The 22,097-nt window shown below is 45.8% G+C and overlaps 1 protein-coding gene, 1 non-coding gene and 1 pseudogene across 2 annotated transcripts in view; 1 reads left to right on the plus strand and 2 right to left on the minus strand.

Moving 5' to 3' along the window:
• Lrp2 (LDL receptor related protein 2) overlaps positions 1–14,129 on the minus strand; it is a 121,737-nt gene extending 107,608 nt beyond the window's left edge. The window contains exon 1 of the mRNA XM_048426082.3: positions 13,985–14,129. Coding sequence (XP_048282039.3) covers positions 13,985–14,063 — 79 coding nt within the window. The 5' untranslated portion in view covers positions 14,064–14,129. The remainder of the gene's footprint in view (positions 1–13,984) is intronic.
• A 1,447-nt stretch (positions 14,130–15,576) lies between these two features.
• Positions 15,577–22,097, plus strand: part of LOC125394891 (cofilin-1 pseudogene) — a 29,436-nt pseudogene continuing 22,915 nt past the window's right edge.
• On the minus strand, positions 20,655–20,965 carry LOC146890416 (signal recognition particle RNA). The gene has a single exon (XR_014998928.1).

Genomic DNA, 22,097 nt, shown 5'->3' on the forward strand with positions numbered 1-22,097 from the left:
AAAACCACATAGTAAGTTACCCAGGTGTGTCCTTCTCAAAGTAAAACCGGCTGGAGCATTCACGTTATCAATGTAAGGCTAGCAGAGAGTGGATGAGACAAGGAAGGGACCATCTCTAATCTGCCATCAATAAGATAACTCAGGAGAGCCTTTCATCTTTGATGTGCAGCGTACTGATTCGGTAACTTATTTACGAAATTTATGGAAATTGTTAACAGGGAGTTAATTGATATAAGTCACCTGATGACCACAGTTAATTAACCACACTAGCTTAATCTTCTTTGCAAATATCAACTAATCATTTCCCAGGTGTCAGGGAATAACTCCTTGACTAAAAATTACCCCTCTCTCCTCTTCAAGGGAGATCCTTGAGTGGTTTCTCTTCAGATCCCAACCAAACAACAAGCAAGATTTTTTTTTTAAATGGCTATATTGAAAGGGCTTCCATCTTTCTCTGGCTTCCCTCCCCCCACCCTCCTTTATAATAAAGGAAATCCAGCCGTGCGACTTTACCGACCATGTCATTTTGAATTACTTCAAAAACCAACAGAGAACACTTCTTGAATAAAAATGAACAAATGAAAGGCAATCGAGACTTTCGTCTAGGAAAGTGAATTTCAAGAAAAAAAAAAAGACTTTATTTGCTGGGACTGGTTATAAAGCGACAGCTCAAGGAATAGGGCAAGGGTTGAACTCTCCTCATCCTGACTGTGGCTGTTACATTAATATATATACACAGATTAATATTTATAGAAATAGGAGTTGGGGTGTAGCTCAATGGTAGAGTGCAAGCTTAGCATGAAAGGCTCTGTATAGCATATTCAACAGGTTACAGTAATGTACACACAACTACTTAGTCTGTTAAAATAAGATACAACAGCTCACAAACATTCAAATCCTGTTGCTATAAAAACCTGTAAAAAATGTATTAATTTTTACATATATAAAAACTAAGGTTAGTGGCGTGTGATGGTGCCCAGCTTTAAGTCTACCACAGAGGCAGGGGGATCTCTGTGAGTCTAAGGCCAGCCTGGTTGCCATAGTGAGCTCCAGCCATGGCTACACGGTGAGACCCTGTCTCAAATGAACAACAGCAACATCTCACCCCTGCCACAGGAAGTGGCGAGCTAAGGAAGCAAGCAATGTTACTGAGGTGGTCAGAAATGGCCTAGGCAGTCAGTTCCCCCATCTCTTCAGTTCACAATTAGTGTCTTTATCATTTTTCTTCTGAATAAAGGGAGTCAACTGTCTTTGATCTACCCATGCAGGGAACCTCTGGAGGAGGTCAGCATAGTGCGTCACACTTAGATTCCCTGAAGAGTACAGAAGGAAACGCCATCTCTCTTTACTTCTCTTTCTCGTTCCTTCAACCACATCAAAATGTCTGAAAAATCATTGTAAAATAAGAGGATTTTATTACAACTGTGAGCATCCCTTTGCTTTGGGTTCCCTTGCAGGGAAATGGCGGACGCTCTGCACTCTTAACAGCACAAGTCCCTCACAGTGGGCCGCACTCTCTTGTCCGCACTGTTGGGTTTAATCATTTACAGTGGGAAGCATCAAACCTTCAATTTTTAAGCCACCCGTTTTGTTTTTCCCAGAACCTCAGCTTCCATTGATTGCTTAGCAAATTCCTTCTACACTTCACTGCACCAAATATTAGGGGAGAAGTAAATTTTTATGTCAGAAGTACACTTAGAAAAAAAGAATTCTGGTACATAAAAATCAACTTTAGCAACTACCTTAGAGCCAGGTTTAGTAGCACACAATGTTCAGGAGGCTGAAACAGGAATTCATGGCCAGCTTGTGTAGTAAGACCATACCAAAATCAACATAAATACAGCAACCAACTAGGCAAGAGTGTATACTAACTTGCAGTGTTTTTTTTATTATAAGCTAACTTAAAAGAAAAAGGTTTCTTTTATTTTATTGCATTTATTGAGTGGGCGGGTGGGTAGGGGTGCCAGTGTGACATAGTAGGCACAGAGGTCAAGGACATCTTAGTCTGTCCCATTACTATGTCTATAGGTCCCTAGGGATCAAACTCAAGGGGTCAAGCTTACAAGTTGTCTTTACTCTGTGAGCAGTCTTGCCTGACCAGATGAATAGTTTATTAGCAGTAATTATTATGGCCTACATTCCTAACTCAAGAACCTCTTCTCAAACTGACCACTCCTCATGGGTCTTAACAATTGCATTGTTCTGTTGGTTTGACAGGTAGGTTTTGTCTTTCTTTTTTTAGCTTTCTTTCTGAAACCCAAGCAGAGTTGAGACTCACAATGTAGCCCAGAGAGTCCTCAAACTCACAGCAGATCAACGACATCTAGCTACAACCTTTTCTAGAATCCTTTTCCAGGTGAGTTTAGTACGAGCTGTGCTTAACTTTTCAAAGAGGAAATCCCTTTAATGGGATCTTAAGAACAAGTAATCACACATACCACACACACACCACACATACACCACACACACACCACACACACCACACACACACACCACACACACACATACCACACACACACACAGAGTTGGCTTCCTTGTGAGACTCCCTCTCACTGTCTGGGACCTTCTACCCTTCTTTATCTCTATAAAAACATGCCAACTTGGGACTCTTAGTCCACAGGGAAACACCGTCCCACTCCGAAGAACTGACATTTTCAGACATAGCAAAAAATGCTTCGGGACACAGATCATAGGATGTATCTCCCCCACCTCACCAGAGCAGCCTCTTCCTTTATTTAGAGGGACCCAACCCTCATTCGCTCATCCTCTCTTCTAGAACTTCAAATAACAGAATTTGAAGATTCCCCATCAGTATTTTGTCGTCCCTCCATCCCTAACATGAAGTTGGAACAGAGCTCCCTACGCTAAAGCACTTAGAATTGAGAAGCATATAGTGATGGGGGAAACAGCTCTCCTAGGTAACAAAATGGGAGCTAGAAGAAGTTCAGTGGACAGAAAGACAGCATAGCATGGGAGGAGGCGGGTAAGAGAAGAAATATTTTTCAACACCAAGGATATGTCAAGGGAATCGAAGTATTACAGCTCCTGGTTTCATCGCCCCTGAGTAAGATGAACATCGATACATGGAATATGCATGAGGGAACTGCCAAAAGCAGAACAAACAGATCCAAAGGTCTAGCCGCTCTGTAGTGAGGTCACCTAATCACAATACAAGGGAGGGTTTGTTTGACGACGCACGGGGGAATTGTCTTCTACTTTCTTCTACTTTCTCTGACTTATCCGCGGTGTGAGCATGTGAGAGAGTCGGCATTCTGGGCTCCGATTTTAGTTCCGCCACTTAATACCAGACAAGCCCACCTGTCTTGCCTTAGTCCTTTACTCATAACATTTCAGGCTGGGTGGTGGTGGTGCACACCTTAATCCCAGCACTCTGAAGTCAGAGGCAGGTGGATCTCAAGGAGTTCGAGGGCAACCTGGCCTATACTGGGAATTCCAGGGCAGCCAGGGCTACACAGAGAAGCCCTACCTCATAAAAACAAATGAAGGAATTTTGTTACTAATAAAGCAGGTGAACTTAAATCTGAAAAATAGTTAGGAACAAATACTTAAAAATTTAGTCACTTGAGAAAAACCTGTCTCAGAAATAAAATTCAGTCATGATTACTGAGCTCATTTTCCCAGCTTTTTACCTATGTTACTCAGTCATTCCTTGTCTCCAACCTAATTTGGGGCGGGGGGGGGGGGGGTGAGCCTTGACTTTAATGGCTGAACCATTTCTCTAGCTTTCCAGTCTATTTTTATGTAGAGGAGGTCAGAAGTCCACCTGGGGAGCTATTCACCCATTTAAAAAAAAAAAAAAAAAAAAAAAAGGCCTGGGGCGAGACCCACTAATCTAGGTTTGCAGGTCTCCCTGTTTCTCCCGTGCTGAAATAACAAGCCCACCTTTTTCCGTGGGTGTGGGAGACTGAACTTATGCTTGCAAGACAAACACTTTTACCAACTGAACCATTTTCAATGCTGCCAAGAAGAAAGTCTGTGGCCACAGGGCAAGTAGCTTTGGCCTTTATCGGCAGCCTGGGCCCCTTTCTTCAGGCCTATTTTTCCTTCATCCATCAGAAACAGGGCTCTGCCTGGGCACCCGGGGCTCGTCCCGCCTCAGTCAGCTGCCCCCTAGAGTGGGGAAGCCACTCCCCTCTTCAGCCAGAGCCTTTTGTCTAGTAGCTGTTTTCACTGTACCAGGGTCCCAGGCAGCTTTCTTTTGTGCTCTGTTTAAATACAGAATGACAGTCCGCTAACAGGACGAGGAAAAACTTGGGCTTATCTTTTTGTAAGCGCTACTGTATCAAATGTGGAGCAAAAATGGCAGAATGACCCATTGTGTGTGTCCAGGGGAATTCTCACAGGATAACCAGGGATCTGGAGGGAAGCTTCAGAAGGAATGAAGACGCAGCGACTCTCAAAGGCACTGGGGGGTCACCCGTGGGGTGGAGTGGGTGTGGGGGTTCACATGGAGAGAAAGTGTTGCTAAGCCACTTGTTTTGATAGGGACAACAATTTTCTTTTTCCTCCCTCAGAATCTAAAAGGGGCCTCTCTAAGATATTAAGGGGTGGAAAATTCAGGGTAGGAGGCTCTGCCCCTTTTCAGTACTGGGGGTTGAATTCAAAGTTTTTGTATATGTGCTCTTCCACTGAGCACATTTTTAAAAGTCCTAGCTTTGTACAGTGTGTTTGCTCATGTAAGTACAGAGATAGACAGGCAGACAGACTGACAGATAGATAATAGAATAGATAGATGATAGACAGACAGACAGACAGACAGACAGATAGATAGATACCCACAAGGATGACCTTGAATGTCTGACTTTTCTGCATCTAGCAAGTTCTTGAATTACAGGAGTACCACCACATAGTTTGTGGTGCTGGGGGTGCCTGCCAGGAAAGCACCCTAAAAACTAAGTTATACCAACAACCCTACTTTTTCAAACTTTTAAACAGAATCTCACTATAGTATATAGAGTGGCCTGGAACAGGCCAATTCTTCCTGCCTCAGGCTCCCAAATGCTGTGGTTACAGGCATGAGTTATGCCTGGTTAAAATGATTGAGAAAAGTTCATTCTAGATTGCCCAGGCTGACTTCAAATTTGCAATCCTCCTGCCTCAGACGCCAGTGTAACTGGGATCACTGATATAATAACACTCAGCTGTTGAGGATTCCAACTCTTAATGTTCACGGGACGTCAGTGCACACATCCATTGGACTTGCCTGTTGTGGAGCCCTATGGATAAAACAATGATTAAAAGAAATGAAAATCCCTGCCTCGAGAATTTACCTCTTAGAGAAGACAAAAAGTGAACAAGTATAAGTTCTGTTATATACCTCAGATGGTGAGTGATGTAATGGAGAACGTGAAGTGAACCAATCAGAAAAGACTCAGCGGACATTCAGTGAGCTGACTGTCATCTCAGGATACAGGTGGCCTGCACGCACGTGCACACACACACACACACACACACACACACAATCTTGTACTTGTAACCTTGAGGTTCATGTCTTTAGTTTAACACTGTGCATGCTATTCTCCTGCAAATTTAGACAGAGATGCAACTGTGAAGAACTGGTTTTCACCGTGATCAGGGCTTTGCAGAGCGAGGTGCAGGAGGCCCAGCTGCTGAGCGTGTAAGGAGGAAGTGACTTGAACAACGATTCTGAAATACCTGCTGAGGATGTGAATGAGAGGCCTGAAGGACCAGGAGGAGGCGGTGCGATCCAAATTCTAAGGCTACAAATGGGCTGCCATGGCAACCGCAGAGCAGAAAGTTGTCCTGGAAGCCAATGGGCTGCACTAGGGATGCAAGTTCATCTCTAAGTCTCAGTTTGCAAAATTAAAAAATAAGAGAGACTCCCAATAATGTTGTTCTTAAACTGTCTGGGCCCAGTTCTACCTGGAAACTCTTCAAAATACAGATTCCATGTCTCTGATTTAGCGGCTCCGCCCTATGAGTTTATTAAAGGCTTTATTAAGCTTCTCGGTAGATTTGACTATGTGAGGCTTGGAGAGCTGGCTGACATCTACCAGAAGTCTTTAGAAATTATAGCATTCTAAGTTATTGAAGTTAGTAAAGTAGTTAGACTTTTAGGAAGATATCTGACGCCTGACATGGTGGCTCACGTCTACTACTCCAGACTTGGGAGGAAGAGGCAGAAATGCCAGCAGTGCCAGGCCATCCCAGGGCAAATGAAGGCCTAACTGAAGTCAAACATTGGCGGTTCACAGTTGTGAAGCTGGCCACACCGAGGATCAAGTAAGTGGCCCAAGACCAGCCTGGGATACACGGCAAGAGCTAAGAGCAAAGAGAAGAACGAGCAGGGTAGAGACAGGGTAGGTAGGGAAGAAGCCTTCCAGGTTTCATTTCCCCAGACAAGCCCGAGAATACATGTAAGCCATTTGTTCTGGCATTACAACCGTAGGAAAGCTGACTGAAGACAAACCTGACACCTGAGAGGAAGAGAGGGTAGAAAAACACAAATGAAAAGAAAGGAAGGCTTGCTGAACCTCACCTAAACTCTACTTCAGCTCGGGACTTTTCATATCCAGGAGCCAGGAAATACTCTATTGTTTTATCCAGTGTGGGCTGGGTTTTCTACTTGTTTCTTTCAACAAAAAGTATTCTCCACACCCTGCCCCACATCAGAATTAAAAGAATGCCAAAGCCCATGCCAGCTACTTTTCTTCTTCCCTTTAGTAAGGTTAAATAAAATATAGCCACTGTTGGCATATCCCAGATCAAATATACCCAGTCTTAAATTCAATGCATCATCAGGCCCTGTAATTTCTGTACCCACGACACGGGAGGTTAAGAGTGCCCGAGAGTTCAAGGCTAGCCTGAGTTAGCTACATAATGGTTCCAGGCTAGCCTGGGCTACAAGACAAAACCTCAAAAAGACCAAAAACGTAGTTGTGTATGGTAGTAACACCTACCATTCCAGCACTTGGCAGGTAAGTGCCGGAGGATCGGGAGTTCAAGGTTAGCCTGGGTTAACAAGAATTAAGCTGTCAGCCAGGCTGTGGTGCACGCCTTTAGTCCCAGCACTTTAATCCCAGAGGCAGAGGCAGGTGGATCTCTGTGAGCTCGTGGCCAGCCTGGTCTACAAGAGCTAGTTCCAGGGCAGGCTCCAAAGCTACAGAAAAACCTTGTCTCGAAAAAAAAAAAAAATTAAGCTGTCAATCATGGTGGTACATGCCCTGAACCTCAGAAGGCAGAGGCAAACACTAGCCTAGTCTAAATAGAAAGACCCTGTCTCAAAATTTTTTTAATAACTTATTTAGATTTACTTTATGTGCATTGGAGTGAAGGTGACAGATGGTGTCAGATCCCCTGGAACTGGAGTTACAATTTTCAGCTGCCATGTGGGTACTGGGAATTAAACCCGGGTCCACTGGAAAGAGCAGCCAGTGTTCTTAACCACTGAGTCATCTCTCCATACTGTCAGCTGTATTTAAGGACATGAAAATTTTTTCAGCTTTATCAGAAAACTGTCCTTGTTAAAAAAAAAAAAGTCACAGAATTGCTCCCAAATTACATGCACATGTTTGCTACTTAATAGACAATTATCCTTATGAGGATTCAAGAAATTCTAGCCTAACAGAATAGTAGGCACATCTTTTTCAGGTTTCAGCATCCTTTGGACCCTCAGAAGTATTCGCATTGCCACATCGTGGGCCTCAGCATTAGGTGATAAATAAAGTCTCATTTTCAAAGTTAGGAGGAATCCCTGGCTGTCCATACATCCACTTGAAAGAGCCCTTTGGTTATTGCTTACAAACTGGGATCCCAAGATCCACAGACAAGTCATTGTATCCATAGTAACAGTGGCTTAACTTTTCAATGCAACAGACTGCATTGAAGACCTTTTCTTCTTACATTCATTTCTTACTGTTTCTTATAATCTTGGGGTCCAGCCTGATCTGAGGGCTATTGGTGAGACACATTGAGATTTCAGAGTTTAAAAAAAACTGCATACTGTCAGCTGGGCAGTGGTGGTGCACACCTTTAATCCCAGCAGAGGCCAGCAGATCTCTTGAGTTCAAGGCCAGCCTGGTCTGCAGAGTGAGCTCCAGGACACCTAGATTACTGTCATTTTCTGGGAGAGACGTTTTTTATTGCTGTCCTCGTAAATCACAGGCGACCGCTGCACTTTAGGAAAGAGAATGTCTCCATTTTCTTAGCATCTATCACAGATTTTGATTAAGGACTGACAAAGTAACAAATCAACAAAGTAAATTTATCTGGCAAGAAAAATATTTTCTACCATTTACAGAACAAGCCTCTGACTTTGCTAGGAACTATAGGTATCAAGATGTATTCTGTCTCCACAGATCTTAACCCATCTCCAGATGCTTCTGTTTCCTTCTAGCTCATCCCCCATAGTACTGATCAAGAGCTTGGAACAAGGACTAAGTCCAGAAACCAAACAAATAAATGATAAACTAGAAACGAAACCACAGCAAGTGAAGCTGTACAATGGACTGAAGAATTCCACGCTCTGACCTTGCCACTCATTTTCCCAAACTTTCCTTTTCTCTTCGCGTTCTCCAAATGGGACCCGACGCTAGCGATACATGCCCTTAATCCCAGCACTCAAGAGATGGAGAGGCAGGTAGATCTGTGATGTGAATTCAAGGCCAGCCTGGTCTACAGAGCAAGTTCTAGGACAGCAAGACTACAGAGAAATTTTGTCTCCTGAAACCAAAAGAGAAGAGAAAAACTTTAGTTGGCAAATAAACTCTCTAGCAGCTCTTCTAAACTTGAAATGCGGGGTTGGTTGGAGTTGTGGCTCTATGGTAGAGGAACTGCCTGGCACGCAGGAACCTATAGAATTAATCTTTAGTATGGCCACAGCAGTAGTAAAGTTGCGACACGGTTCCAGGAACACAGAATGTCCTGTCTTTTACTTTACTGTTCCTAATACTTTCCTCCTCCTTTCAACTCATGTTAGCTTGGGAGTGCCAGCTCTAGGAAAAATTCCACACGCCTCTCAGGTCTGCCTGCACATTCAAAATGAAAATAGCGTCATTAACCAATTTCATCGAATAAGGTTTTGTATCTGATCTACAGTTCGGCCTGTGTTCACTGTTCTCTTCCCAACCTTACCCTATTTTCTTCCTGAGGTCCACACTTTGTCTGCAAGGTCACAACCAATAGGAACACCTCATCCCCTGAGTAAGGTGATCAATTGTCCAATAAACTTACAATTAAGAAAAGCCATTGAAATGTAATCAAATGAATGATACTAGACACTGTCTATTAGCTATTTCCCGAATTTACTCTGTGCAACCACTCTGTGAAATGGATGTGAAGCCCATTTTATAGACAAGAGTTCCTCAAGCAGAACACTGATTTTCTTGGGTAATAAGGAAAAAAAAAATAAGTAGGATTCAAACCAAGAGTTTCAATCCAAAATTCCAAGCACCGCCCACTTCTTCATGAACCTCTACAGAACACTAAAGCAAACTTGGCATTTCAAAACAAACCACTACTAATCATTTTCAAATAGAAACCCAAAGCTGACACAGAGGCATGTCAAATCTTCCTTAAACCAGCGAGGTCCTGGGAGGGCTAATCCGAAACCAGAGAATGACGATGTCAGAGCCTTACAGTGGAGTTTAATTATGAAATTTTAATTATGAAATCCCAACTCCTTCCCTGGCTACCAGCTCACCTACACACTATGGATTTGCAAGGCATAGCACAGTAGTGGCGATTCCTTTTATCTCTTCAGATTTAAAGTTACTATGAAAACCATTCCAGTTGTGCCAGTCAACGAGTGCTTCTTCCATCTCGTTTTCTCCATTCTAGAGCAGAGGTGAACAACTGGTGTGTTTGTAGGTGTTCCACACTCACACTCAGAATCCGTGTGTGTGAGTGTGTGTGTGTGTGTGTGTGTGTGTGTGTGTGTGTGTGTAGAGTAAGAATGTACAGTTGGAGGAGAGGTCTCAAGTAGCCCAGGCTGACTTGGAATTTCCCATTTAACTGAAGCTAGGCATGAGCTTCTGATCCTACTGCCTCTACCTCCCCTAATTCTAGAATTAAAACACATGCTCCAACATCTGCCTTCAAACACAGCCCAGAGGTAGGTGTGCATGCCAGGCCAGCCAAGACTGCATACATTGTCTCAAAAAATAACAAGGGCGGAAAGTGGTGGTGATTGCCTTTAACCCAGCCCTCAGGAAGCAGAGGCAGGATATCTGAGTTCGGGGTCAGCCTAGTCTACAGAGTCAGTTCCAGGACAGTCAGGATTGTTACATAGAGAAACCCTGTCTTGAAAGTTTTTTTTAAAAAAGGGGGGGGACACCCTACCACACCTGACTCCCTTGGCTCCCTTGTTTTGGATTCAGTTATTTGTGGCCTGGGGGCTCTTGTAGCCAGAGGCAAGGCAATGCTTAGCATGCCCAAGCCCCAGCCTTTGATCCCTAGGGTCAGAATGAAGAAATGAGCGTTTCCTAAGTACCCTATAATTGCTTCTTACCCTGTTTTAGCTGATAAGACTTAATAGCCAAAGTCAATGACAATGTTTTTAAAATACTGTAAAGTAGGTTCTAGATGTCAGTATTTTTAAATATAATAAAATTGCATTCAAAATTTTTTAAAGGAGCATTTGTTGTTGTTGTTTGTTTTTCTTGTTTTTTGGTTTTACTACTTAGCTCTGCTGGGATTAAAGATGTGTGCAACCACCAGGCCAGTGTTTGTTTGTTTTTGTTTTTTTAAGAGACAGGGTTTTTCTGTGTAGCTTTGGAGCCTGTCCTGGAACTAGCTCTTGTAGACAGGATTGTCCCGAACTAAAGATTCAACTAAAGGCACGTGCCACTACCACCCAGCTAGGCCAGTGTTCTCAAAGGGCTTGTCTAGAGCCAGTGATTAACCAGGGCCTAATAATTCCCCAGACTTCAGTTCTGCAGCACTGATGCCCCAATTATTTACAAAAAGGATCTGAAGATGTTGGGGCACTGATGTGGCGTAAGTTCTAGACCAAGCTGGAAGCTGAGGTCCTGAGCCTACCTTAACCTATAAATGGATTCCTCTTTGGCCTGGTGGACCTCCTGCTCAGGCCTCTTTGGCACAGTCAGTCTCATTAAAGACTGCCAAGGTCATCTACTTGTCTTTCTCTGCTCCATCTGATAAGCGTGGTTCACCAGAAAGGAATCTAAAAGTCTCAACCAAGGAGGGTGGGGACATCTAAAAAAACGGAGATAAACAAAGAGAAACTGACTCCATCTGGGCTCTATCACAGATCACATTGCCCTTAGGCCAGGAACTTAACCCCATTCTTTCCACTCTTTCCTCGCTCCTCCCTGCTGGGTTAACCACCCATCAGCAGAAAACAACACACAGACTTAGATCCCTAAGATTCCCTCCAGCTACAGATGCTTCCATTCCAAGAAGATTGAAGAGTTGGGGCAGAAGCCTATAATAACCTAAAAGCAATGCAAGCAGAAGTAGAAACCACCCACAGCAAATAAGGTGAGGCAGGTGAGGGACCAAAAATATGCAGCCTTAATTATTACAGGGCCCACTAAATGGGTAATTTAAGCCAATTAGCAAACTGTATCAGATTAAAGAATATCAATTTAAGATGGATAGCAGATTCTTAAAAAATAAAAGGGGAAGGAAGGAATCATTTCAAAATACATCCTAAGGTCTAGGGAATCCTGAAAAAACTGAGAATGAGAATGCTCAAGATCGAGAGCAGCAGGTAAAGGTGCTCACCACCACGCCTGGCCACTTGAGTTGGATCTCGGGATCCACATTACCTTCCACAGGCATGGACATTCCCACATACATGAATACATGTTTTTTTTAAAAAAAAAAAATCCTTTTCTGTGTCTTTGAAAACATGCTGACAAATAAAAGACAAGCCACTAGTTTATTTTCATCGTCTAGTTTCTTTTCACTGGGCTAAGTATTTTACATAATTTACCTCCCCATGGTCATCCATACCAAGACATTCTCACTCTGTCAATGGAGTAGAATCTGAGCGTCTGCCAGGTATGGCAGCGTCCTCTTTAAACCTGATTCAAGAAGCTGAGACAGGAGGATCACAGCCAGCAGTGACTGCAGATCAATCTGGACTACACAGAGACACACTGGTTTATAAAAAAAAAACATTAAAATAACCAAATACCAAGATGAAGAATGATGAGACTTGGGTTCTAAGTCTTCTTCAAAGCCTGAGGAACTCCCGGCATTGCACACCTAATCCCAGCGCTCAGGACGCAGAGGCAGGCCGAACTGAGTTCCAAGCCAATATGATCTACAAAGTTCGAGGTCAGTCAGGGCTTTCTGTGTGGGGAGTGGGGGAAGCCTGAAGAACTTAACCGTGTTAGGTGAACATTACACTACCATATCTGCTTAAAGACCTGCAGAATCCTTCCCAGATTTTTGGATATTACACTTTGGATAGAAACTTTCCAGACAGAGACAAAAAAGTACACTAAACACTGCGGCTATATTTAGTGCATGATATATAACCCTAAACACTTGTGAACTCTCCCTACCTCCCCCACACACAATAACAGTAAATCCCTTTTCCATGTTTCCAATACTTCAGAAAGATGACCAAAGCAAGAATTGTTAGTCCTCTTCTCCTGCCACCCACCCCTCCCTTTCGAAAGATTTTTGCAAGCCTGGCGCTTCCAAACTTCCCAGGAAGTCTGAGATGGGTGCTGCTCAGAGTTGCTGTATAATTACTTGATTCCCTCTAAGGAGCTTATGCTAAGAATTGAGGGGGAAAAAAAGCAGATTAACCATTTGAATACATGCCACGGCCCATCCACAAGCCCTCCCCTCTCTCCTCTATAAATGGGGGCTTCCACAGTCCTCACCCATCAACCCCCAATATGTGATCTAGGGAAATCAATTTATTGCTTTGACTAATCCTGCAACAATAGGGGTTTCATTTTTATTGTGGGGCAATTAAGTTGTCGGTTGGGGGAAGAAGAGGGAGGGGAAAGGGGGGGACTGGCCCATCCCCACAGACAGATTAGTCCCTGCGGTGGCAGCAGCGTCCACTCTGTCTGTCTGGTGGTCGGTCACACGCAGCTCCAGGCTGCTACCTAGCAACGAAAGCCAGGGAAAGAACTCGAGGGTTTCTCTCTCTCTCTCTCTCTCTCTCTCTCTCTCTCTCTCTCTCTCTCTCTTCATTCGCTCTCCTGTCCTCTTCATTTCTTTTCTTTTAGCTTGTCTTTCATTTTCTTCTCTTATACTTTCCTATTCTGAACTCACCCCTCCTTCTCTTTCTCTTTACTCTGTTTCACTGGGGGCTCTAACTCCCGGACAACTTGAAAAAGTTTGTAGGCACCTTAGAAACTCTCCGCATTCCAGCCCCAAAACTCGGCGCAGCAAACCAGCTCCATTCATCAACACAAAAGCACCCGCTCCGGGTAGGAAAGGGAAAGCCTTCAAGAAAGTACTTAAGTGTATCAGTCGCTCTCTCCCTCTCTGCCAATCCCACCTCGCGGCCTTATCTGGCTTCGTAAGTGATCGGTATCAAAAGCTGCGGTCTCAAGGGGGTCACCGCGGGACGGAGTTTCGTCACTGATGGAAGGAGTCTCTGGCCAACAGCCCCGGGCGCGCAACGGGATCGGATCTCCCGCGCCGGTCGGAAGCTGCAGGTGGAAAATTGCGCTGGGAGCTGCGTGTCGGACTGGCCCCGTCCCAGCTAGAAGATAGCTGCAGACCCCACGCGGGAGACCCTCATTCTCCAAGTTCCAGCCTGAAAAGCGTTGAGGGCCAGGACTAATTCCCGTGGGAACAAAGGCGCAATCGCCGCGGGGAAAGCTGTCACAGAAGTCTATGAGAACGCGTTCCCCAGTCAGCAGAGGAACCGCGCTGCGTTTATCACGCCTAGGGTCACCCGAGCGCTCAGCCCGGCGGATCTCGCCACCGCTCAACCTCGCCCCGCTCCCCTCTGAAAAGCCTAGGGTGGACCGCGCAGCACGCCTGGCTCCTGCAGGTGGCCGCTTACCTTGGCCACTGACTGGCGCCAGGTAGGCAACTATCGCCAGCAGCAGCATCCACGCTGTCGCCGCGGCCGGGCGCTCCATTTCGGAGAGCGCCCCTGACCTCGCCGTTCCTTCCCCGGGAGGTGGGCGCGCGTCGCAGGAGGTACCGGAGGAAGCAACTCCGCAGCGGATCGCGGGTCTCGCTCAGCAACTCCGCTGGCTGCGAGAGGCAGAAAGCCAGCCCGGATCCCTGAGGCATCCAGTTTTCTACCCGCGCCAGTCCCCACCCTCCAGACAGTGCATAAAGCGCTTTAGGCCAGACCGCCCCGGAACTAGCATGCGGGAATCCAATGGGCCAGGCCCCCTGCCGCCCGGCCCGCCCCCTGCACTTTGCGACTCGGGGAGGAGTGGGCACTCGAACACTTGCGCGATAGCACATGCACACTCCACACGCGCGCACCCTTGAGCACGTTCTCATCCAGGAGCTCACGCACCGGGCACACACACACACACACACACACACACACACACACTGCCTCACAAGTTAGGGAGCTCGTACCCCTCAGTCGCGCACGCATGCACATTCCACAGTCATACTCAATCACTGACAATCACCGCTACTCACACACGAGTAAGCGCTGCCCTCGCCATTCAGAGAGATTTGCTCAGGGACGCAGGCAGGCTAGACGGCCAATGAAGAAATTTGCCACCGACACAAACTCTAGAACTTTTAACTAGAGTTGGAGAACGGAGATAGAAAGGAAATTGGGGGGGGGGGGTGAGTCAAGAGAAGCGACAAAAAGAAAAGAAAAGATGAAAAAGGAAAGAAAAGCAATGAAAAGGGAAGGGAATAGAAAAAAAAGCTGGGAGTGTGGTGGGGCATGCTTTTCATCCCAGCCCTAGTTAGATGCACCTAGGCGGGTGTATCTCTGTGAGATCAAGGCTAGCCTGGTCTGCAGAGAACTCCAGGACAGCCGGGGCAAAGTAAAGAGAACCTTTCTGGAGAAGGAGGACGAGGAGGAAGAGGACGAGAAAGGAGGGAGGGAGGCAGGGAGGGAGGGGGAGACAGAAAGAGGAGAGGAGAGGAGAGGAGAGGAGAGGAGAGGAGAGGAGAGGAGAGGAGAGGAGAGGAGAGGAGAGGAGAGGAGAGGAGAGGAGAGGAGAGGAGAGGAGAGGAGAGGAGAGGAGAGGAGAGGAGAGGAGAAAAAAAAAAAGAAGAGAGCGACCCAGGGAAAGGCACAGAAGAGCTGGAGATTCCCATGAATTTCAAACCCTGGCCTGAACTCGCTAAGCTCTTTCGGGCCCCTGCTTTCCCCTGACATGATGCAGGCTGCTTTCATGGTTTTGCTTGTGTTGTGTTGGGGCGGGGGGGTGAATTCTGTCGTTGCTGTGGAGGCGATATCTATGTAGCCTCTTGAGCGCTACATCTACAGGTGTCACAGCCAGATAGCTTCTCACAGTTCCGTTCATCTTGAACAAAACTTGGGAGGAGGGGCTGTCTTCTCCGTGATGCCAGTAGTGAAACATCAGGGGTTTGGGGATCCCGCGGTTCCCTGGGGGCCACACTGAACCTGTTTGTTAACTGAGGGTGGACCTTAATCGAGCCCTTCAGGCCATGGTCCCCAGCTGTGCGAGACGCAACGGCGCTGAAACTAGCCAGCTGGTGCAATTGATTGAGATGGCTGGGAGTCCCGCGGGAGTATGGACTGTTTCCCGGGCTCAGACCATTCCGAAATCTTTTGCCCCGGCAGCTACAGCGGGTCGGTAGAGCCCTGATCCAAGGAGTCATTTCCTTCAGGCAAAGGGCTGTGACGTAGGGAGGCGGCTATCCACGTGGTGCCCGAGTAGGGTCTTCCCCCCCTCCCCCCCCCCCCCCCCCCCCCGCCTCCCCTCCCTGGAGTGACAGCCTGTCAGTCACTGCGGGCTTCTTCTGCCCTTGCATGCATAGTCTGGGCCTCTGCTGACCACAGCAGCGTGGCTTGAGTTGGCGAAGTTTGGAGATGGGAGACAAATTGTTACTTTGGGAAGGTAAATCCAGACACACACACACACACAAAACAAAAACAAAAACAAAAAAACAAAAACACTTAATACTTAAAACAAACAGCATTGTGATAATAGTGATGTCCCGGACTGGGAAATGTAAGTTTGATGCCTTGGTCAAAGTCTCCTGCTGTGCGGCGCTCAAGAGGAGGGAGAATTGAAGATCCTAGAGGAGAGTAGACTTGCAAAGGGGACAAAGGGTGGGGACTGGTGAGGGGGCACGGTGCTGCACTCCAGTCTCAGCGGATAATTTATGCCTGATCCAGAGCGATGGTACAAGACCGCGCTGGGCTTATGCAGGCTCGAAGCCTTCCAGAGGCTGCATGATCATCCAGAGTCCTTCCGTCCTTGCCCCTCAACCGGTTGCAGGGAGCCTCAGCCCGGCCCCGGGAGGCGAATGATGTGTGTGTGTGTGTGTGTGTGTGTGTGTGTGTGTGTGTGTGGTGTGCCCCCTTTCACTGTGGCGGTCCAGGGATCCAAACATTCCTTTCTGCGCTGAAGGGTTTTCCTCATTGTTGCTGCCTTTGTGCATTAGTGTTGCCAATTTACCGGAATTCCAGACGTGGTTGCACAGCGGGGCTCAGACTGACCGTACCAGCCCGGCCGCGTTTGTGTAGGGGACCACGCAGCGTTAATCCCAGAATAACGCAGAATGAGGAGGGGGGACATAAAAACGGTGGGGATGGGGGGGGTGAGTAAGACAGCGTGATCCATCCTCCCTCACACTTTTCCAGTAGAGAAAAAAAAAAAAAAAAAAACAACATTGTCTCAAGGCAGTTCCAGATCTACAGCCCTAGACTCAGGTCTGCACCGCACAGTGTCTATCTTGGGTATTTGTTTATACCTAAGATGCTTGTGGCTAGATTTGGAGAATTAAGCCTGTGAACCAGTTCTTTGGGAAGGCCCAAAGTGATTTGGGTTGTAAGCCAGCATCGCATCACTTCTATCTGGTTCAAAAGTATGATTTGTTTCACATTTCTCTCTCCATATGTTTTCATGGGCTCCACAGACACTCGCTGGAAGGGGACGGGGAAAGCACTCAAAGAGAACTTTACTGAGTAAGTACATTTATGCCAAGTAGCTTCCTTGATAGACATTTTTGTTATCTATATTAACCTACTCCCCTCATCTCAATATCAAATTATTAGAAATATATCCAGGTATTTGCTTCTATCGTGAGCCAATTTCATGCCCCCTCCCCGCTCTGATCATGAGGTTATACCATCCCCTTGAGTAAAATCAAGTTTCCATTAATAATAATCTGACCCTGGATTTCCTCCCGAGTACCACTGCCCCAGCTGCCAACTGGACAGCTCCAATATAAACATTACAGGATTCGGCCTGAGTCGTAAGCTCCAGGACTTGAGGAAGTAACATCGCCATCCACTCGCACCTCAGATGTTCTTGATCCTCCTGCTTCTTACATCCAAATGCAGCGGATCATGAATTCCGCAAAAATCCAGTTCCGTTCACTTCCTTAATATCATTGTCATAGTCACCAGCCTCTCTCATCTGCATCACAGCAAGAACCTTATCAATGGTTCCTTGCTCTTGACGCTGCTCTTCCCACCTGTTTTCCGTCCAGGAAAGAACTACTTGTTTTAACAACAACAAATGTCCTTATATGTATTCATTTTTTATTGGGGGAGGGATGCTGGCACGTGTCCCAGGCCACGTGTGTAAGTCAGAGCACAATTTCTGTAGTGGGGTTCTCTCCTTCCACCATGTGGGTTCTGTGGACCAAATTCGGGTTGTCAAGCTTTGTGGCAGGCACCTTTACCTATGGATCCATCTGTCTAGTCCTTATTTTTTTTTTAATTACTTCGTTTTGTTTTTAAGACAATGCCTCAAGTAGCCATGCTGTCCTGTGTAACACATAACAGTCAGGCCATAGGGACTCTGAGAGAGGAGGTGGGAAGATTGGGAGAGTCAGAGGACCAGGAGGAAATCTGCTGTGAAATCTTGTCTTCTAGAAATGACAGGGAAAGGACACCCACGACTTCTCAACAATGTGCAGGCCTGAGCAGGAGCTGAAGGGTGGCAATACCAATAAAGATGCCATCACGGAAGGGAGCAGTGTCACGGGCCCCCACCCCTAGACTGCAGGCAACTGAAGACTTCTGAAAGAGGAAGAATTAGTCATCCCCGAGAAGGAGCCTCCCCAACTGGTTATCCAATTCCAAATTGTCAGCCCTGAAATTACATTTGTAATAGCAACATTAAAGAAACTCAGCAGGTTGTATTTATGCAGTTATGCATTGACAGATATATGTAATGAGACTGTGCAAAGAAAAAGAAGCCATGAATTTGAAAGGGAACCAGGGAGGGATATATGGGAGGGGTTGGAAGTAGGAAATGGAAGGGAGAAATTATTATATTTTAATTTTTAAATGTAAATATATGTGTTTTTGAAAGCACTACCTGAGTTCCTAAGCATGGAGGCAAAAGTAAGAAATCTTGCACAGAGCCAAAGGTTTTCAGAGTTCACTAACTTCCTGGCAGGTCTCCTGATTGTAGTTCCTAACCTGGTATCCCCTTACAACAGAGTGAGAAGCTGAGACGCTCCTGCAAAACAAAGCCAGATAAACCTCATCAAAAGTGACAATAGGGATGGAAATGTGGCTCACTCATTGGTAAGCAGAACACTCAGCAGACCCAAAGCCCTGGGTTCCATCCCTAACACCAGAATATGTGTGTGTGTGTGTGTGTGTGTGTGTGTGTGTGTGTGTGTAGTACCAAAAGATATCAGAGAAGATCAAATATGGTCCAATAGGCCTGTGATCCCAACTCTTGGGAAAGAGATAAAAAAAGCTAACTGGAAGTGTGAGCCGAGCCTAGTCTACATACTAAGTGCTAGGTCAGCATTGCATGTCAAGCTCTTGTCTTAAAAAATAGAAGAAGAAGAAGAAGAAGAGGAGGAGGAGGAGGAGGAGGAGGAGGAGGAGGAGGAGGAGGAAGAAGAGGAGGAGGAGGAGGAGAAGGAGGAAGAAGAAGAAGAAAAGAAGGAGAATCAGAGATATTTTACCACTGAGGCCCAGAAATTTATGGCACTTTTGTTTTTAGAAGTTTGGAGATTTTGTTTTGTTTTGTTTTCCTAATAACTTCAGACTTGTCACGTCTAAGCTATAAGTTAGTTAGTTGCCCACTGGGAAGTGGGTAGTCAGGGTCGATGAACCCCCAGCAAGACCTTATGGACAATCTGCACAGGAGTCATATTTTCTGTACCAAAACCACAACAACCTTAGGTATAATATAACAAACAGCAGGGTCCTTGATTTCAGAACAAAGTCATGTAGAAATCTGTGCATGGTAGTGCACACCTTTACTCCCAACACCGAGGAAGTAGAGGTAGGCGGGATCTCTGAGTTGGAGGCTAGCCTGGTCTACAGAGCGAGTTCTAGGACAGCCAGGGTTACACAGAGAAAAGAAACCCTGTCTCAAACACACAAGAGCAAAGCAACAATAACAATTAAAAAAAAAAAAAAGTCTTGGCAAAGATGAAGAAAATCAGCGCTTTGCTGGGGAAACGGCTCAGAGGTGAAGAGCCCAGGCTGTTCCTCCAGGGGTCCTACATTCAATTCCCAGCAACTTTCTAGGATGAGATCTGGTGTCCTCTTCTGGATTGTAGGCATACACGCAGGCAGAACACTCTATACATAATAAATAAATAAATCTTGAAAGAAAGAGAGGGAAGAAGGGAGGGAGAGAGAGAGAGAGAGAGAGAGAGAGAATATCAGTGCTCTAACAAGTCTCAGTGACGGGGAAAAAGTTAAGTAAAATTAGAAAGCTCCCAAAAGTACAATTTAATATTTAATAAGGTCACAGGAACTCCTGGGAGTCTCCAGGGCCGAGGCAAGAAAATACACTCTGACCCAGCCAGAGGCACAAGCACCTGTTAAGGAAGATTTCACAATGCAGAGTGATGGAAAGAAACACAGCAGCAGGGTCAGAACGTTCAACGTCCTAGCTTTCAAATTCCTCTCTGGGGAGCAACCTGCAGGTAAAAGTCAGTGAAAAGCTAGTTAAAGAGTCCTGAGGGACTGAAGGCCAACAAGATTCTAGTCGTCCAGTCTTTCTTGTATCTCAGAAACTGTGGTTATATCAAGCTCTGTAATAAAGACTATCTAGACAAAGAAAAAAAACCTACATAGGGACAACTACCTCATAGTCACAGTCACACGCAAATGTAGCCTTCCGTGTTCAAAGATCTCAGGCATGCAACAGAATTCAGCCAAGACCTTCAAAAAAAAAGCTTGTCTCTCTTCTTCACTTCTTCACCATCAGGCCCCAGAACTTAGTATAAGACTTGATACATAGCAGTCCTTCAGTAAGTACTGGGAGACTAAATGAATGAAATTAAGCAGGAAATACTCTTCATTTGGCTTCTGGCATTTCACCCAAGTCAGAGCCTAAATACTGAGCTTGCTGGCTACCCCTTATGCTGAGATGATCTTGAGATCTTGAGTACCGGAAGTGCCAGACATCATCCGAGTGTTGCAGAGTGCAACCTCTTCAGGCCCGCAGTTAACTTCTCAGTGTGCACTAAAGCTCAATTGTTTTTCTCCACTGTCCCTGGGGACAATTGGTAGAGACAGTTTTGGTTGTCACTGCCGTCTAGATGCCAAGGGTTCTGATAAACATTTGCAATAGACAGGACAGTGTATCACAGTCAGTTAATAATCATGCAAGACCAAGAAACTCCGAAATAGAAGATCAACCCTTTAAGAACCTGAAAACATGGGAGTTTTGACCTGCTCCGTTTCCGACCTGGGCCGGTTCACCCCTCCTTAGGCAACCTGGTGGTCCCCTGCTCCCGGGAGGTCACCATATTGATGCCGAACTTAGTGCCGGACACCCGATCGGCATAGTGCACTACAGCCCAGAGCTCCTGGACCCAAGTGATGCTCCTGTCTCAGCCTCCGGAGTAGCTGGGACTACAGGCGTGCGCTACCACTTCCAGACACTAAGAGTAACTTACATAGATCTCCTGAGTAAATTGGGAGCATGAGGACCTTGGGGGAGGACTGAAGCGGGGGAGGGGAAAGGCAGGGAGGGGAGCAGAGAAAAATGTAGAGCTCAATAAATATCAATTAAAAAAAAAGAACTTGACAACAGGTTAGAACTGATTTGCAGGCCTATAATCCCAGCGCCTTAGGGGTTAAGGGGGAAGAATTGCTATGAGTTTGGAGTGAGCTTGGGCAACACAGTGAGACTTAAAAACAAACAAAGTCTTTGATAGCAAAACAATTGAGCTGCATTTCAGATATCAAGAATAAAACCACAGGGGCCAGAGAGGTGGCTATGCAGTCAAGAGACTGGCTGCTCTCCCAGAGGACCAAGGTTTGATCTCCAGCACCCATGTGGCAGCTCACATGTAACAGTGGATCGAGATGATAGGAACCCCTTTTCTGACCCAGTGGATCCCTGGCCTGTATGTGATGCACAGACCAACATTCAAGCAAAATACTCACTTTTTTAATTTATTTTTTGTTTGTTTATTTTGTTTTGTTTTGTTTTTCAAGACAGGGTTTCTCTGTGTAGCTTTGCAGCCTGTCATGGAACTTCCTCTGTAGACCAGGCTGACCCAAACTCACAAAAGTCCACCTGCCTCACCCTCCTGAGTGCAGGAATTAAAGGTGTGCACCACATAAAACAGTCAAGTATGGTCCAGGAAAGAAGGTGGAGGGGAAAGGAATAAAATAACAGGTTTGAGGTTTTGGGGGTTCTTTTTCTTTCTTTCTTTCTTTCTTTCTTTCTTTCTTTCTTTCTTTTTTTCAAGACAAGGTTTCTCTGTAGCTTTTGGAACCTGTCTTGGAATTAGCTCTTGTAGACCAGACTGGCCTTGAACTCACAGAGATCCGCCAGTCTCTGCCTCCCAAGGACTGGGATTAAAGGCGTGCACCACCACTGCCGGGCTAAAATAACAGTTTTGAGTTCAGTGAGAGACCCTCACTTAGGGAAACAAACAGGATACTTGACATTCTTCTCTGGTCCAGTTGGGAAATTAAAGAATTACACACACACACACACACACACACAATTTTTAAAAAAAACACTCAAAACACACACTCACACATTTGATAGAGCATGCAA

This window comes from Myodes glareolus, chromosome 21 (assembly GCF_982192425.1).
Source record: "Myodes glareolus chromosome 21, mMyoGla1.1, whole genome shotgun sequence".
In the NCBI taxonomy this organism is placed as follows: domain Eukaryota; kingdom Metazoa; phylum Chordata; class Mammalia; order Rodentia; family Cricetidae; genus Myodes; species Myodes glareolus.